The sequence below is a fragment of the Asparagus officinalis genome, chromosome 3, assembly GCF_001876935.1.
Source record: "Asparagus officinalis chromosome 3, Aspof.V1, whole genome shotgun sequence".
Taxonomy (NCBI): domain Eukaryota; kingdom Viridiplantae; phylum Streptophyta; class Magnoliopsida; order Asparagales; family Asparagaceae; genus Asparagus; species Asparagus officinalis.
Genome location: NC_033796.1, coordinates 51,463,972 through 51,484,002, shown reverse-complemented (window position 1 = coordinate 51,484,002; position 20,031 = coordinate 51,463,972). Strand labels below are relative to the sequence as shown.

The following is a 20,031-nucleotide window of genomic DNA, read 5'->3' as shown; positions in this document are numbered from 1 at the left end:
GAAGATCGTCCTTACCTCAACCGAAAATTTGTTATTGTTTTTCTTTTTTTCGGTTAATTTAAGCGGTGGAAGCTCTGAAGGACCGGCGCGTTGAGGGATCGCGACGGAGCATCAAGGATGAGATGTGTAAGGTTTGGGGTTCTTTTTGATTCTGGTTTCAGAAATTAGGTTTTGGTTTTATCGAAGTGGAATCTTTGTTATAATTTTGCGGTTCTGGATTTGGTTGTTGTATGTTGGCGAATTGGATCGTGGTGCATCGGCGATGATGGCGATAAAGGGATGTGGATGGGATTGGTCTCTGACCTGTGGATCCGGCAGTACTATGACATTCTCATGAAGTAAGATTCATTTCTGTATTCGATGATTATTTTTATTTTATGTAACTATAAATTATATGCTTTTCGGTCAATTTTTCATTTGCTTGTCATTGTTTCGCATCTTTGTCATCTTGATACCATAAATGGGTAGCTTGTGCGGTCCCTGATCTCTTGGTTAAGTAGGAATATTATATGCCGAGGATATGAAAAGTAGGCATTGAAATGATAGTAAGGTGGCAAAACTTTGCAGGAGTAGATATTCATTGATGTTAACTTTTTTTATCAAACCTATGATGTTAACTGATTAAAGTGTTTTTGGAGTTGTGCGGAGGCAGACACATCTAAGTAGGAATTTTGAAACCGTTTAAGAGATACGAAGTGGCCATCTTTGATCTTTTTTCCCCACCGGAAATGTAATTAGCTACTAATTAAAGGGAAAAGTTGTATCGGTTCTGAGAGTTGCAATGTTAGAGGAACTAGGCTAGGACTTAGTCTGAATGCGATATTCCAATAGGGTGGTTTATCAAATTTCGGCGAAGGCACTAGCTTTTACAACTAAGATGGTTCATGATAATTTTTTTACATTTCAATTTAGTTTTTTTATTGAGAATTTGGCCAGTTTTTTATTAATCAAATTCATCTCTTTAGGTTTGATTTTCGATGATGGTTATTAATTTTCTTTTTTATTTCCCTTATCTACATTAAGAATCACTCAAGATTTCATTTTTTATGTGAAATGGTCAGTTCTCCCAACCTCCTCCTTAATTATGTTATTTTCTATATTAACTTAGATTTGATTTTGTGAGTTTGTCTTCTCCCAACCTCCCCTTAATTGGTCAGTTCTCTCAACCTACTTTTTCGATTTGAATTTGGTTAGTTTTTTTTAATTAATCAAATTCATCGATTTTAGGTTTTGATTTCGATTGCATGGTTATTAGATTTTTCTTGTTATTTTCCTATTACTTAGAATCACTCAAATTTCATTTTTTATGTGAAATTAGTCAGTTCTCCCAACCTCCTCCTTAATTGTATTTCTATAGTTAACTTAATTTTGATTTTGTGTTTGTTATCCCAACTACCCAGTCTATATTAACTCAAAATTATGATGAAACTACTTTCCAGGTTGTTGTTCCTTTATGCATTTTTATGTACCAGCTGATAACTCACTATGACTTTTAGTTAGTAAAAGCAGTATTCCATGCAAATGCCGCCCGTGACTATTTTTCCCTTCATCAAAATACGGCTCAATTACGAAATGTTAGTGATGCAAACATTTTCTATAAACTGAATGTTGTTGTTGACTATTCTTTTTCCTTGATGTTTTGTTTTTGTGTAAAACAACTGCAGCAGAAACCTAGGACCATTTTTGACTTTAGAGCTCATTCAAATCAGTCCAATATGTGCTTGAATTCATCTGTTTGTTGTGTTGTGGTGTGTTGGGGGGGTGGGGGGGGGGGGGGGTTGGGGGTGGCAGAGATCAAGATACAACAGAGAGAAGGGATAGAGATCGCGATCTCTCATCCCCATCGTGAGGACCTGCGACCTAGAGGTTGATGTTGGAATCATCTCTCCGTCCGTCACTTGCCCTCCTGCCTTGCTTCCATCCACCACACCACACATCAAGCTCCAACGTCGAGGTATTGTTTCCGTTCCTGTTTCTCTGATTTTCTTCGTTGTCGTGAGAATCTTTGAAATCTTTGTTAATTGATCCAACGATTTGAATGTTTCTAAAAATTGCTGGCGGACTTGATCTTTATGTATTTTTGCCTTTAAATGCTCTGCATTTTTAGATTTTTTTTGCTACATTTCATCGAATATGCAAAATAGGCAAGTCTCTCATGTGCCCGCGAAAAACATTGCCAATTTTAATGAAACTTTCATTACGCTTGATTCGTTAGATAAATGTTCCTAAGTTTCAAAGTAATTCCCTGCTAAATTAATGCAGCCTGTTATGCGAAGTGCGAAGGTTCCGAAAAAAGAACTGGCGGAATTTAGGATTATGTTTTTGGCCCTGAATTAGCCTCTAATCAGTGACAATATTCACATTGAACCAGGAATGCTCATGATTTAAAGTTGCATAGGATCTTATAATTTTGACATTTTAAATCTTCATACACAGTTGGAGCAATGTGATTATCCTTTGAATCATGTGAGGATTCTATTGTTGTCCTGCTATATGTCAAAATCGGTGCATCTCTAGGTGTGGACAAGGAACTCACGACCTCATTTGGTAAGTGTGCAGCCTGTCCAAAGTCATCCGTAATGGGCCCACAAAAAAGTTATGACAGGATGGGTAAGCGCTCTGCTTCATCATAACTGACTAAACCGATGATGTAAGCTAGACTCATTTGCAATGCTATCTTTCGTCGTGTGTTGCGTGTGTCTCACTTTTTCTCAAGAAAGCTTACTGTATCATTTTTGGATTTTACATCTTGTGTGTGTGCACGTGGCCTTTAGGAGATGCCTTAGTACTCCTACAGTTATGTTGTTGTATGCAAAGTTACAGGATATGTTGACGAAATTGAATGATCTCTGTTTAACTAAAAACATTTATTAACTATTATAAATAAAATAATCCATTTTTATTTTATGCATCTAGCTTATGGATTAAGGATGCCTTTCTATATAGGCTATTGAAATACATTCATTTTACAACCTTTGATGTACATGCTAACAACCCATAACAATACATAACTTTATTCTAATATTGAGACTGAGTTATTTATTCAGATTATCGTTTATCATGCCTTTGATATGGATGCAATTGTTATCAAATGTCTATTTTTCCGGCTTAGATCCACAGGATTTTTTAATTGCGCTTAGGGATTATGAGGGTTTATAATATCATTGTGTCATGCATTCTTTAAGAGTCTGATGTATGTTTTAATCTTTTAGGACCACTTCTTAAGTATTCTGGCAATCAGTGTCAAAGTCTTATATTGTGTCCTAAATATCCTAAGAATAAATAAGTACGTCATTTAATATTAAGTTCTTTAATGTAAATATTATCTTTTTGTTGATTTGAAGAATGCTAACCCACCTTTGGCTACAAGTGTAGTTATTATCAATGTTAATTTCTAATCAGTTATTTAGGCGTAAAGCTTGAACTTTTGTTGCTGCCATAGTTTATATTGCTCGGATGCCAAACTCTTCTTGCAAAGAACTACTATTCAAACTTTATGCCAACATGCAATTATTTGGGACAACTTTCACTCAGTAGTAAGTATAATCAAATCCATGATTTTGTTCTCTTTACTACTATATTTTACACATAATATGCCACCATGTGATCTGTATGATTATTTAGTGCCAATGTAGTTATATATTTAGGTTTCATCTCTAAAATATCTAGTAAAAGTTGTTTAGTTATTATTTGTTATAGTTCACTTGCATGCTTTTCTCGAAATATGGACTTTATATGACCTGTGCTTCATTTTAATTTTTTTAACTGTGGGCGTTGTGGCCTATGCAGTGTGTGCAGCTCCAGGTTCGAAAACTGATATTACTATTCTAAGAGGTATATTGATTAGTTGTAATTGAGAAGTTGATATGATTGACTGGGATATATTTTTTACTTATAGATCAACATGATAAAGCATACGCAGCACAGATACACTCAACCTGATGGAACTCGCAACAATGACAGATGACGAAAAATTTGTGCAAAAGTTTCAAAGTCAATCACGTGTACAATTAAGGGTTGTGGTTTGGCCCTAGATCACACCATTAAGGTTCTCCGTTCTTCGATGAGTAGAAATGTTTTGAAAAGAATCAAAGAGTTGCAAGAACAGCTTTCAAGGACCCAACAACTTGTAGGAACTCAACAGACAAAAAAGATCCGATGCGCAAAATGAGGTAATCCAACAAAATTGGAGGGAGCAAGCCAAAAGCTTTGAGGAGTTTATGGCCTAATTTTTTCCACGCACTACATCAGCTTAGTATTTCTTAGTGAACTTAAACTTGGAGAAATTTTCTTTGATCATGTTTTATTTGCTATTGACCTTTAGCTTAGCATTGATTATGGTTAGAAACTTGCTTGCTTTATTTATTTTAATTTGTTTGACTGTACCGTTCTGGATAACAATGAGATCAATATTTATATTTTGAGGCGTTTTTCTTGTAATAGCAATATTATTGCGTGAAATAAATTTCCTCATAAGTATATTGTTTACCCGTGGTTCAAAGAATATTTATCGTCGTATTTAGGTAATACTGCTATATGTCGACAAAAACATATTTCCTCGCTATAGTGAAGAACTATAACGGTAAAAATAATTTTCTCGTATAGACCTATAACCTATATCGACAATGTAAATTTTCTCCTAATTGAATTTCTTTGGGCGAGGAATATGGGGTCAGATACAAGCGATAAATTTAAATTCCTACGTCTTTGTCAGTCCCTTTACTTTGAGAAACTGTTCATGAGAAAAAATACATATAATGAAAGAAAATTTAATTTCGCGTTAAGACTTTACCTTTTAGTGAGGAACAGTTTCCTCGCTAAAGATACTGTATAACGACAAAAATAGTTTTTTTTAAACTTTTATATATATAAATTAAATATTCATTCACATATATGGCGAGGAAATCTCTTCGGATCTCTAACGCAACAGTTAAAACCGTTGCGCCTTAACTGTTGCAATAGATCATTTATGTGGTAGTGTCATCTAAGCCCACAATGGAAGCTTCTCAACAAATGTGGAAAAAAGATATTTTTAGGAGAAGATTGTAGAACGATGTAGAAAGAAGATCTTTTAGGAGAAGTGTGTAGAATGTTGTAATAATGTGTGGTTAGGATTATTTCTTAATTTTATATTTATGTGGTGTAGATTGCATGGTGAGGACTATAAATACCATCCATTGCATTTGGGTTATGCATCCTCTAGAAAAAATTAAGTCTTTGTATTCTTAGTTCGAGTGTGGTGTCTTGAGTGTTAGTTGTGAGCTTTCCTTTGAGTGTTTGTATTTCTCTTCAAATTATGAGTGGTATTTGAAAAGTGTTGTAGTGTCATTTATTGTGAAGTGATTTGTTTACTTGTTTGGGTCTAATATTAGTAAGTTTAGAGTTGTGTACTCTAAATTTTTGCTCAACAATATATATGTCAGACATTCATATAGTTCATATCAGGTATGCCTTGCACATTGTTGATGAGTATATCATGAGAAATACATGACAACACCCAGGTCCCATTCAGTAACTTTGGTATATAACTAGCTCTTGGAATTGGAATAAGTACATTTGGCTGTTCCCAACTTCCCATTCCATAATGGAGATAGCTTATAGAATTCCAGGATAAAAGTACAGTAAAGAAATGTAGCTTTAGAAAATGTTGGAGCTAAAGGCAGCTACATTATGAGCCAATTTCTCACAAAATGACCTAGGGCTTGATTCAAAACCAAAGCATTCAGTGAAGTTGTAATCTATATGAAACCGCACATCCAGTCACATTTTAACTATTAACCAATTGGAATGGTATATAACTAGCTCATGTATATACTCCTCGACAGGGCCGGAGCCATAAGTTTTATCTTGCAAGGGCAAGAAATACTGTTGGAATGAGGTGTGGATGCCAACCACCGCAGGTGGCGTCGATGGCGAGCTCGAGGTCTGATGAGGGTGACGCCAGCAGGCAAAGTCGAAGTTCGGGTGAGCTCGAGAAGCTTGGCAGACGAGGTCGAAGAACAGTCGAGCTTCGAGCAACTGGTATCAGAGCGTGAAATGAGGATTATTCCCTTTGAACTATTAACACTGTAGCTACAGTGTTTGTATTGAGAGATCTCAATTTGGGATCTGCTCTGAGATTTTTAATTTCTTGTTAATTAATAAGAAATTAATTGTGTGGCTCCCGAGGACGTAGGCAGTTATTGAACCTCGTTAAATCTTGGTGTACTTTCCTCTATACCACGTTTCTGCTGCCAACAACTGGTATCAGAGCGTAAAACGATATAGAGGAAGTCAGATTCAAGTGGGAGCCATGGCCGCAGATGAAGGAAAAATGAGACTTGAGAAGTTTGATGGAACATATTTTAAATTCTGGAAAATACAGATAGAGGATTATCTGTATCAGAAAAATCTGTATCAACCACTATCGGGGAAGAAGCCGGATTTGATAAAGAAAGATGAGTAGATCCTTCTAGACAGATAAGCCCTCGGTGTTATCAGATTGAAGTTGACCCGTAATGTTGCGTTCAACATAGTAAAGGAGAAGACCACGGCGGGTCTTATGGAAACTCTCTCAAATATGTATGAGAAGCCATCAGCCGTGAACAAAGTTCATTTTATGCGGCGGTTATTCAATCTGAGAATGACAGAAGGCGTATCAGTATCATAACACCTCAATGAACTCAACACGGTCATAACCCAATTAAGTTCAGTTGAAATTGAGTTTGATGAGGAAGTTCGGGCGTTGATACTTTTGTCTTCCTTACGAGAGAGTTAGAACGCTACAGTCACAGCTGTTAGTAGCTCGTCGGGAAGCAGCAAGTTGAAGTCGGGTCCCTCACATTCGTGATCTGGTTCTCAGTGAGGAGGTTCGACAGAGAGAGTCGGGTGAAGCTACAACCACTTCAGTATTGCATACAGAGTTAAGAGATAGAAATTCAACCAGAGGGAACGGACGAGGCAAATCAAACTACAGAGGTAGATCAAAGGATAGGAGGTACAAGTCAAGGAATCCAAGCAACAGCTCGAAGGCTATCGAGTGTTAGAATTATGGAAAGACCGGGCATTACAAGAATCAGTGTAAGAGTGCACAGAAAGAGAAGGAGGCAAAGGCAGAGGTGAATGTCACTTCCACCTCAGGAGGAGACGACGCATTGATATGCTCTTTGGAGAGCATGGAGGAATCTTAGGTGTTAGATCCAGGAGCGTTGTTCCATGCCACTTCTCAGAAAGAATTCTTCAAGAAGTATGTTCCCGAAAAACTTGGATATGTATACCTTGGTGAAGATCAACCGTGTGCTATTGTGGGCAAAGGTGTAGTAAAAATTAAGTTGAACGGGTCAGTATGGGAGCTGAAGGATGTCAGGCATATTTCCGACCTTGGAAAAAACTTAATATCTGTAGGCCAGTTGGATAGCGAAGGATATACTACGACCTTCCATGGAGATGATTGGAAGATCTCAAAGGGCGCAATGATGATTGCTCGAGATAAGAAGAATGGTACCCTGTATATGACAGCATGTACATATTGTTTGATCTCAGTTGCAGCAGGCAATGAGACTTCAAAACTGAAGCACCAGAGACTCGGTCATATCAGTGAGAAGGGGATGAAAATCATGCACATAAAGGGAAAACTCCCAGGTCTAGAATCAGTTGATCTAAATATGTGTGAAGAATGTATTCTTGGAAAGCAGAAAAGAGTAGCTTTCAGACAAGTGGCAGAACCCCCAGGAAAGAGAAGCTAGAGCTCGTTCACTCAGATGTTTGGGAACCAACCACCACCGCGTCCATTGGTGAAAAACACTATTTAGTGACTTTTATCGATGATTACTCTCGGAAAGTGTGCATGGGTCTACTTTCTGAATCATAAGTCAGAAGAGTTTGAAGCTTTCAGGAGATGGAAAGCTATGGTGGAGAATGAGACCGGTCTGAGAATAAAGAAGCTTAGGACCGACAATGGCGGTGAGTATGAAGACACCAGATTCAGAAAGTTTTGCTATGAGCACGGGATCAAAATAGAGAGAACCGTACCCGGCATGCCTCAACAAAATGGTGTAGCTGAGCGGATGAACCAAACATTGACAGAGAGGGCCAGAAGTATTCGGGTACAGTCAGGCCTACCGAAGTAGTTCTGGGCAGAAGCAGTCAATACAGCAGCTTACTTGATCAACCGAGGTCCATCGGTTCTATTGAAGCACAGAATACCAGAAGCGGTATGGTGCGGAAGGGAGGTAAAACTCTCACATCTCAAAGCTTTCGGTTATGTAGCTTACGTGCATATTAGTGATCAAGGCACGAATAAGCTTGAACCCAAGTCAAAGAAATGTACTTTCATCGGCTATGATAAAGATGAGTTCGGCTACCGCATTTGGAACAACGAAAATAAGAAAGTGATCCGCAGCAAAGATGTGATATTCAACGAGAAGGTGATGTACAAAGATATGCACAAGTCAGATTATTCAGAGAGCGAGTCAATATTTGTAGATACAGATTATGTCCCAAGTCACCTCTCGGAAGAACCCAAAGCAGAAGGTCCTCAGCCAAAAGAACCTGTTAGACAAGATGGTGCACAAGAGCCCGACGCACCAGCTCTGATTTTAAGGAGATCTTCACGGCCTCCTGTGCCCAACAGGAGATACATGAACTATCTGTTGTTGACAGATGGAGTGGAGCCTGAAAGCTATGATGAAGCTTGTCAGAGTGGAGATGCGAGCAAGTGAGAGCTTACCATGAAAGATGAGATGATCTCTCATCTTAAACCATACGTGGGAACTAGCTGAGTTGCCCACGAGTAAGAAGGCACTCCATAACAAATGGGTGTACCGGGTGAAAGAGAAGCAGGATGACTCCAGAAGATATAAGACCCGACTAGTTGTGAAAGGGTTCCAGCAGAAGGAAGGAATTGACTACACCAATATTTTTGCTCCCGTGGTGAAGCTAAATACTATCAGGACAGTGATGAGTATTGTAGCTATTGAAGATTTTCATCTTGAGCAGTTAGATGTGAAGACGACATTTCTTCACGGAGATCTAGAAGAGGAGATATACATGCACCAGCCAGAAGGCTTCTCAGAAGAAAAGAAGAAGAACCTGGTGTACAGACTCAATAAAAGCTTGTATGGCCTGAAACAAGCCCAAAGACAGTGGTACAGAAAGTTTGATGGCTTCATGCACAAGGAAGGTTTCCAGAAGTCCAACGCCAACCACTGTTGCTACTTCAAAAGATATTAGTTCAGTAATATCATCCTACTGCTGTATGTTGATTATATGTTGGTTGCGGGTACAAATATGAAGGATATTAGGAGTTTGAACAGCAGCTGTCAAAGGAGTTTGACATGAAGGATTTGGGTCCAGCAAAGAAGATCATTGGAATGCAAATCACAAGAGATAAGAAGAGAGGTCTCTTGTAGTTATCTCAAGCGGAGTACAACAACCATGTTTTGAAGAGGCTCAACATGTGCGACGCCAAGCTAGTGAGCACACCCTTGGCCAGCCATTTTCGCCTATCGAAGGATCAGTCTCCTCAGTCAGAAGAAGAGAAAGAGAGTATGGCTAAGGTCCCCTTACGCCTCAGCTATAGGAAGTTTGATGTACGTAATGGTCTGTACGAGACCAGACATTGGCCATGCAGTGAAAGTGATCAAATAGTTTATGTCGAATCTAAAAAAAGCTCATTGGGAAGCGGTCAAGTGGATTATGAGGTATCTGCGAGGCACCACATAGAAGTGTTTGCACTTTGGTAAGGGAGATGCGGAAGTACAAGGGTATGTAGATGCAGACTTCGACGGTGAAGTCGATCACCAAAGAAGCACCACCGGCTATGTATTCACTGTCGGAACTATAGCTGTTAGTTGGATATCATAGATACAGAAGATTGTCACTTTATCCACTACCAAAGCTGAGTATGTTATAGTGACTGAAGCTAGTAAAGAGATTATATGGCTTCAGGGTTTGTTAACAGAGATGAGATTCAAACAGAAGAGGAATGTCTTGCACACCGATAGCCAGAGTGTGATTCACTTGGCTAAGAATTTTGTATTTTATTCTAGAACGAAGCATATTGGGCTTTGGTACCACTTTATCAGATCCCTGCTGGAAGATGATTTGCTAAAACTGGAGAAGATTCTAGGAAGTAAGAATACAGCAGATATGTTAACAAAGGCGATAACCATTCAGAAACTGGAGTTGTGCGCAACTTCAGTTTTTGTTCATGCATAGGTGATAAGGGCAGAGCCACACAGGAGATGATGCTTGTTGAGATAGCCTAAAGTCGTCGGTTTTGTCTCCAAGTGGGAGATTGTTGGAATGAGGTGTGGATACCAACCTCCGCAGGTGGCGTCGATGGCGATCTCGAGGTCTGATGAGGGTGACGCTCGCAGGCAAAGTCAAAGTTTGGGTGAGCTCGAGGAGCTTGGCAGACGAGGTCGAAGAACCGTCGAGCTTCGAGCAAGTGAGCTTCGAGCGGGTGATGTTCTAGCAGACGAGGTTCGAGTTCGAACCTACGAGCGAACGAGGCTCGAGTAGACGAACTTCGAAGGACGAGGTTCGAGCACGAGTGGTCGAGGGTCGAGCTTCGAAGGTGAGTTGTGTGTGGGCTGACGACAGCATGTCGCCAGCGTAACCCTAGGGTTTCATTATAAAAGGGAAACCCAGAGCTCGGGTGAGTGTGCTCTTCCTCTCGTTTTGCTAGCGGCGACGGACCAAAAGAAAATCGCAGCAGCGATTTTTCTCCTCTCCCCTTGTGAATTTGTTCCAGCTCTCAAGATTGAAGGGGAATTAAAAAAGGGGTTTTTTTTCTTAAGAGCATTAAATAGGGATTATTCCCTTTGAACTATTAACACTGTAGCTACAGTGTTTGTATTAAAAGATCTCAGTTTGGGATCTGCTCTAAGATTTGTAATTTCTTGTTAATTAATAAGAAATTAATTGTGTGGCTCCCGAGGACGTAAGCAGTTACCGAACCTCGTTAAATCTTGGTGTACTTTCTTCTATACCGCGTTTTTGCTGTCTTAGGGGTTTTAGCGTAAATTCCCCAACAAATACAAGTTATATAAGTACTTTTTTTTATTTCTTTCATTAAAAAAGCTCTAACTTCGAATCAAATTAACCCATATGCTTCTATTCAAAGATTGAAAAAATTTTATGGCAATTTGAGGATGACAATTAAAATTTGGAGAGCCCCTTTTCCTTATTTCCCTTTTTTTTATAAAAAAGATGGCCTTTAATTATACATGGGAAACATTTAGTTTGTTTAGCTTAATATTTATAGGGCCTTTTAGTTGTTTAGCTAGGTTATATATACATCATGGGCTTGCAAATTTCGTGTTTTTTGTAAGGAGCTTGCACAAACTCCTTGGCATTCTAACCATTGAACTTTCAGAGGAGAGTATATTTGACGGATCCAAACTCTTCACACACAAGTCTCTCATAAAGTGATAAGAAAGATGTCGAAAGTACAAAAAAAAGTTGATCATATATGCATTACTCTTATACATGATAAATAAAAACCATCGTGCTTATGTACTTAAAAAGTCAAATAGTTCCCTAATAATTTTGACGGTCATAGTATATAGGAAGAGATGTTTGCACTGTGCAGGGCGAAGGAAAGATGCTTACCTGAATTTTCAAGGACTAAACTTCTTGCCTTGTCTAAGCAGCATTTTGGACACCTGCAAAAATAAATACATATAAAATAATAAAAAAAGGCCAATGGAAGCATACATGCTTCTATAACACGGTAAAACCTTGACAAATCTAATGGATATAATTCGAGCCATGCTTGTGATCTCTGCTTCTTCTTCTTTTTTTTCCTCCCTCCTTAATCCTTGATTCACCTCTCCATTTAAGAAATAATTTGAACCCTTAAAATGTAGACAGCGAGAACTTCAACTTTCAGGTTTCACGCTGAAATTTGTATTAAATCCATCCAAACACATGTTCATCATGTCACTTCATCTTTTTTTACTTGCGTAGATTATGAAATAACAACAAAAAAATAGAACTGATACATTTAATCATCATGCTACTTATATTTGTGGATTTGCAGAGATTGTGAGATAACGGACAAAGGATGCAAAAATTAAGCTTAACCGGTCTTCTCACGGACCATGTCAACTAGGGCAGAGCATAATTCAGTTTGAACTGAATAAACTAACCGAACCGTTCAATTCGGTTTTTACTTCAATTTCGGTCCGGGTTGGTGTATGCTTCTGTTCGTAAGTGGATACCGAACCAACCGATTTCTAAGCAAAGACTTAAATTCATTTAAGGGGTTGTTTGGTTGCTTTCCTTCATTTTTCAAAAATAATTTTCCTTCACTTTTTTATGTTTCCTTCACTTTCATGGAAAGTGTTTCTTGTGTTTGTTTCGCCAAAAAATATAGGCTGAAAGTAATTTTTACCACTTTTCTTAGTTTGGTTCAAACTTAAAAAATAAGAAAACAATTGATGTGTGAATAGATTCCCTCACTTTCTAGTGTTTTGTTCAAATAAAAAAAAAACCATAACTATGATCACCATGGTATGTTTACCACCCATATAGGATAAATTTATTTTCAATATAAGTTAAGAGGTAAACATATATCAACCGTCACATAAAAATATTTAAAATTTTAAGAGACTAATTTGTAATTTTTTTTAAAGTTTTGAGGTAGTGATTTGTAAAATATTTAAATATTTGAGGGGCTAATTTCAAAATATGAACAGTTGAGGGGAAATTTTAAAATATTCCCACATTTGAGGGACTAATTTTAAAATTGATGATCCTCTTCAACCTATGGCAGCGCCACCCCCAGTTCAACCCCGCCACCATGATCGCCTTCTTCCTTTTTTTCTTTCCTTTTTTTTTCCTTCTGCTTTTTCATCCGCCTAACTCCCACCACCTCTCCGACCCCAGCCTCAGCCACGGCGGGGGCCGACGGTCCTCCTCCTCCACCTCCTCCACCTACCAAGACTGCGGCAACCAAGCGAAGAAGGACTGTGCCCACCAGCGCTGCAGGACCTACTGCAAGAGACGCGCGGCTTCAGCTACCCACCACCTCTCCGCACCCCCGCGATGCCTCCGCGACGACCTCGACGGGCTCCCCGCCGGAGGTGAGCCTACCCGCGGTCTTTAGGTGCGTGAGGGTGAGCCAGGTGGACGAGGGGGGCCAGGAGGAGCTCGCTTATCAAACCTTTCCGTGATTTTGTATGACCACGGTATGGAGAGAACTTTTTCGTCATTTTTCTTCGATTTCGAGGTTACAAACGCAGAATATTTTCCCCTCAAATTTTCCTACATGGTGCTTATCTTTTCCGTCACTTTCTTTGCAACTTTCGCGAACCAAATAGCAGATTGTGGAAGAAAACAACAAAAATTTTCTGTTTCAGTTTTCTTATGTCCACTTTCTGCCCTATTTTGACCAACCAAACAGCCCCTAAACGTCTCATTCTAATTCCCGAGGGGGCCACCAAAAGCGCTCAGCTTTGAAACCTCTATTCCCCAATAACGACGCATGTTCCCAACTATTTGTGGGCCCACCCAATACACTCTCGTCTATTCTCCACCAACCCAATTATTAAAAGCCATGAGAGTAGTGAGAAGGTGTTCGTCTCTATTCCTTCTCGTAGGCATCAAAACTTAAGCTATTTTCATAGCTTTTTTTTTTCTTCCGTAGTTTTTGAATCTTTACTTTCTTTGGTCTCCCTTATGTGTTATCTCCTTGCATTTGCCATGTAAAACCGAATTCGCGGACAGAAACGACTGTTCGCTCACCCTAAATTGTCAACTGTACCTCTAGAGCATTATGTGCACTCCTTTTTCCTTATGAATAATGACCATGAAATTTGAATTTACTTGACATATGTGCGAGTAGTAGGGAGAGGACCAGAGTATTAAATTATCACCCTCTACAGCTGCCATCTTCGCGGCGCTCTGTTCAGCTTCTTTCTTTGTTGATTTTTGGCTACCATGCATGGCAGTAAAGGTTGGCATATATATGATCTGGTCCAGCTCTCTTCACCTTGCATTCTGGATGTGGAATTCGTTTTTTTTCACAAAATTCGTAGATTTTGTTTTTGAACGAGACCTTCCCATGTGTCTTACGAATGCTCTCCATTTTTCTGACACAAAAAATAAAAGATTTTTGTTAGTTGCTTTCCAAGCCCGTTCATTAGTCTTGTTGATAAAAGTTTATAAAGTTCTTAACATTATCCCTCATATTGTTTAAGGTGATGAGGACATCACGAACAGATTCGGACGTATCTACCGGCGTATAAACGCCCTTTGGTGGACAGCATGTCTATGTGGTTTTGAACTAATTGATGACAGATTCAGCAACTAGGGTTGATTGAGCAGTCATCCTATTTTGTTTAAATTTGAAATTTGAATTATGGTTCAAATTTAGTAGTTGATTTAGTTTTAGCATCTGAGTGATTTTAGGGATCTCCAAATTTGTATTGTTCTTTTTACGCACTGCTGTAATAAAAAAAAGATGATGAAGATTTGAATAAAAAAATTTTTTACCTGAATTGTTGAGAGTGTGTGAAACCTCGCGGCCTAGTGGTGGGAAACCCTAGCCCGCCGCATCCCCTTCCCTCTTCCTCCTCCACCTCTGATCGAACAGTCCTGTCGCCGTCATCAGCCACACCGAAGACCATTGCCACGCCCTCCCGAAATCTCCTCGACTAGATTTGCGTCGTCTACCAGATAGTCGACAATCGCCAGAGTTCGCTGGAGCTCCAAAGCCATCAGACCCTCATTATCACTGCTCGAGTTCGTCGGAACTCCCGAAGCCGACCCTGCCTCTGACTTACATCTCCTTTGAGTCAGATTCCCTCCTTCGATCTCCACCTTCGTCTTTGATCCACTGCTGCCATTATCTTTCATCGCCAATTGATCGGACCGCAACCGCCATTCTTCATCCTCGAACAGTCGCTTCGTCCTCTCTTTTCCTCAGATCGAAGACAACGCAGAGGAGGTAATTCGGAACTGATTTGTTTTGATCATACCCGACCTGGTTCAGTTGGATCTGATTTTTAGCTCAAATCCAACCCGCAATGGTAACAGATCTGTTAATGCTTCATACTTGATTCAAAGCCCGTTTCAGACCCGTTTGGAGCCCAATTCGAGCTCGATTCGAATCCGATTCGAACCCTAACTCTGTGGCCCACTAGTGCATGGCCAATCCTACAGCCGAAGATGCCCTATTCGTGTATGACCCACAGTCTGGTGTGGTAGATCTATAACTCTCTCATTGGTTCGACTACCAGCCCTTCGACACCCCAGCAGAGTACATTGATCGCGTGACTCCTCAGATCGCTGATAGCGTGAAGAGCCATCTAGGGATCAGTTCGTGGCATCGACACTTCAACCCAAACACATCACTTCACCCCAACTACATAGCTCTTGAAGGAGATCTCCCTCCCCTCATATTTGGTGTCATCGTACCACCTCCAGAGGTCCCTCACGTCGAGCCTGTTTAGCCCGACGAAGGTATCACTTTCTCTCAACCCGGTACTTTTGGAACTGCCATCGTACGCATGTTATTATCAATTATAATATCAACTGTCGTTGTGTTGTGTTATGCTTGATTAGTAAGAGAGTGACTCTGTTTGCATCGTATATCTGCTGAATTAAATATTACAAATCGAACTTTTATTACAAGAAAAATTTATTACATTTCTTTTCTGAACAATTTACAAGGCCGTAAGCTTAGTACATTACAATTTTGCTTAAAATCATCTAGAGCCCACTTTCTTCTTGAGGTTCCTGCGTAGATCGATCGCTGATTTGGTAAAGCATTGCCGTCGCTGTTCTTCATACCTGCATGCACTGTGTTTCACATTATTTTTGGTATCAGAGCATAGTTCTAGGTTAGAAATTTTTTTTATTTATTTCTAGATTAGTTTAATTGAATCTTTTTTTGTTATTATAAAAACACTACCATTCATCTCATTTAGTTGTTAGTGCATACCCACTCGCACAAGTCTACCTTATCGATTAGGAGTCTAGTGAATCGTCTAGTGAGTCCAGCATATCAGGCAGTACAGATCCTATATTCCTTAAGAGATTCGATAAGCTAGCAAGACAACTAGGTGCCGTAGCCTAAGAGAGTAGAGCTACCCGTGAGGCCCTGATAGACTTCCAAAATGTAACCAACGAGAGGCTCGCTAGGCTTAAAGAAGCGCGTGTTGCAACTTCACCGCTACAAGGTCAATGGAATGGTCATGGGCACATCGTTCATCGAACCCCACCTCAACCTGTTCCCGATCCAGGTGCTCAATACCTAAGGAGCATTAAGGTTGAAGCACCAACCTTTGATGGTAAGGTCTACCCACAAGCTTTCTTAGACTGACTGAAGAACATGGATCGCTACTTGGACTGGTACGCCCTGACGAAACCGCGAAAAGTCAAGTTTGTAGCAATGAAGCTTACCGTACAAGCCTGCCAATATTGGTCTAACCTCAAAATGTTAAGGCATATTAGAGGTGAGTTACTAATTTTAACTTGGCGAGAAATGGTCGACGAGCTAAAAAGGAAATACCTCTAGCCATCATTCTATGAGAGATTGCTAGACAAGTGTCATCGACTTACTCAGGGAATCAAATCTGTAAAAGAGTACGTTGCTAAATTTGATGAATTGTTTACTCGATGCAGCATCCTTGAGAAAGATGCACCAATGAAAGTCTTATCAAAGTTTAGAGCTGAATTGAGAAGTGACCTCTAGACAGAACTCTTTGCTAGAGGAGTAGACACCCTTGAGAGAGCTTACGTCTTAGTTCAAGATTTGGATGAGGTTAAATCCCACTAATCTCATAGGAGTCAAGATTTTCAAACTCATTCCTCCCCGTCCTCCCGTGCCACTAAGATTGGCCCTCACGTCAAGTGCTACAAATGTCAAGTGTATGGATATGTTTTTGTGAACTATCTGACCCATCACAATGTTTCTATCATCGATGGCCAATATGAATATGAACCTGAACTTGATGAGGATGAATTTTTCCATCAAGTTGACGATGATACCGATGATTTTGAGGATTATATAGATGATAATGTCCTAGGTTGTCTTAGGTAGATTGAGATCCCTACCATATCCGTTTTTAGATGTGCCATCTCCTAACCTAAGGCTGCTAATGATTGGAGATGTGCTTTCATCTTCCACACGTTCACAAAGATTAGCGATAAGAATTGCAAAGTGATCGTGGATAGTGGTGTAGGCGTCAAAAATTTTCTATAGGTCCTAAACAAATCTTAAGACGAAGAGAAGACAAAGAATATCATCATCTAAATCAGAAGAGGTCACCCGATGCAAAAAGAAGCAAATAAATGCACAAAATGACAAAACAATGGAACTCGAAGCAGGCTCACAATTAGTGAGACATCATACACTTTCTCTACTTCCGAGACAATGTAATGTGTCTCGGAATCCAAGACAGCATGAGCTGTCTCGGAAATGGTGAGGTAGCACGATGGCTTTTTTGACGGTTTTCTCGAGTTTCATGCGACCCACGTGACTCCATAACTGCTAGGGAACATCTATAAACACGGAGAGGTCGTTACAAATTGAAAATACGCTCAAAATCCCTGAGAATCATGACATTTAACAGAATTGACATTGGTAACAAAACTTCCTAGAACAATCCCTTCATCTGAGACAGTAAACACTGTCTCGAAAATGGGAGCTGTCGGGTGAGATTTGTTTCACATTCTTATCTTCAGAAACAGCTTACAAAAGGTTATAAATACTTCCCCTACACCCATATGCATGAAGGTGGACCTAATTGACGACAGAGACTTGAGCTTTTGGTGAATTCTGAGAGCAAGAGAGAGAGAGTCACGATCTATTTTCGAGTGATCTCAAAAGCCTTTGGCGTTTCCTTGATTTCAAACATTAATTTGATATCAGGAAGAGTATTTATCTTACTTTACTAAGATATTTACTTTTGTTCTTATTTCTAAAAAAATTAACATAAAGTCTTCTTCACGATCAACCCGAATCGTTAAATCGGTGGTCCATGAATCAAAGCGTCCCCGTCACAGATAAAGATCCCACGCAAGCAGCGACTAATAAATAGTTTCTACGTGTGTTTCTAGGGAATACCCCGTTTTGTTTTCTTTGTAAAGAGAAGTTTTATAAAAAAGCTTACTCTTTTGTTTTCGTTGTAAATGGCAAACATTATAATGGAAGCTGCAATGAAACTCATTCCCGATGCAAACACACCGGCGACCATAGTGGGAGCCAACAGTCTCTCTGCCAAGACCAAAGTGTTACAACCGATCAAGATCCTAGTTGATTCTACGATCGAGTACGAGTTTGACCAAGTAAAGTTTGAGGAGTACCTCTCATCCTCCTCCTCAAGATCTTCCTCGTCCCGTAAGTGCAGGAAGATATCATCCTCGAAGAAGGTTTTTTGGTCTTCAACTCCGATGAAGGCTACGGGTGATAACTCTCGCCTAACCGTTGCCAAGGCTTCCCCTCGTAAAGTTACTCCAGCAATCAATAAAACTGGAGGCTCTGCTCATGACAACTCTTATCCAGTTAAGGAGTTGTTCGATCAAAGTTCACCAACTCTGATGAAGAGGGCTCGTCAAAGGCAACGCCAATGTTTTGCTCATCAGCTTGCTAAGGCCTTAGAGCAAGTTGACAGAGTTCACTACTACACAGATCTGGAGTCAAGGAAGCATCGAGTGATCCAGCCGTCTCAACGACAAGATACTGACATTTCCTCCAAACTGTTGACTGATGAATGGGTCTGTGTCAAAAGGACTCAATCAACTCTCAAGGAACACATCCAGAAGCATCGTGCACATGTCGTGCATGCTCGTACTCTTGTGAAAAAGATACAAAAACTGAAGAAGGAAGAGATGGCCAAAGAACCACCAAACTCTCGGAAGGTTTGGGTGCCAAAGTCCAAGACTACGCGAAAATCAAGGCTGAAGACAGCAAGTGTTGACTCCTTTAACCAAGATAGCACAAGCTGTCTCGCAAACTGAGATAGCCCCGAGTATCTTGCCCAAGTCCGAGACAAACCAAGCTGTATCGCCCAAGGATCCACCTCTGCGGCCATTTCTTCACCATCGTCGACGTCTGCTTCATGTCCATCTTCCACAGTTGCTTCCACCACACCACAGGTGAAGCCTTAGGTCAATCCTGACCTTTCAAAGTTCAAAATCATGATGGCGAATCGTCTTGGTCCTCTACACGAAGATCGAGACAAAGCTCCGGTAAAAGAATACTTGGGTCCGGTGAACAAAAACTTAGAAGTTTCACAGACTGGAGGTCGTACATGTCCTCTCATCAAGCCAATCGCTTTCTCAAAGGTGTTCCACCGCCTCCAAACAAACCAAGACACCTCAATGTACCTACTCGTGCAACATGCACAGAAGTAGCAAGGAGGCCTCCCCTTCTAGGAGAATTCCTGTCTCCACCCACCTGGGGGTGCGCATCAAAGCTCAGGAGCCCATTAATACTTCACGCTCACAAGGGGTTGGTTCTAAACATACGACTCTTGAGAATATTAACAAGGCTTTACATCTCTAAAAAAAGACGTGCCCATCAAAAGACAATGTTATATTTGGAGAATCACATCAACAGACGATAGGGTGCTCCGGTCATCATGCCGATGAGTTATACTATCAAGCTAGGGGTGTGCATAAATCTCAAAAGAGAACTATTCAAAAGTGTAGATATTAAAAATTGCTTATAGGTTCCCGCGCATAGCTCAAAATAAAGAGAAGGTAATTAACATCATCACCTGAGTCAAATGAGATTATCTGGTGTCATAAAAGAGCTGACGAGTGTAAGAAGCAAGTCAATAAAGTGTACGAGTCAACAAAATGACGAAATGCACAAAATGACGGAACAAGACCAAATCGGAGAAGCCCCTGGCACCCAAAAATGCATTCTTCGATAGAGTTCTCAGAATTCTTTTATTCCAAAGCCTCCCCAACTACTTTGATACTATCCCTAAACATGGTTAAGCAGTTATTAATTGAGGATAAGGTCAAGTCATTAATTTCTATCCTAAAATGTTGTAGCCAAAGTCTATAAATACAAGCCTATGATCCTTTACG

At 40.0% G+C, this 20,031-nt stretch overlaps 1 protein-coding gene across 1 annotated transcript; it reads left to right on the top strand.

Annotated features, from left to right (window-relative positions):
- Window positions 12,788-13,160, top strand: LOC109835103 (protein SHI RELATED SEQUENCE 3-like). The gene is made up of 2 exons (XM_020403100.1): window positions 12,788-13,021; window positions 13,065-13,160. The coding sequence occupies exons 1-2, from the start codon at window positions 12,788-12,790 to the stop codon at window positions 13,158-13,160; spliced, it is 330 nt and encodes a 109-aa protein (XP_020258689.1).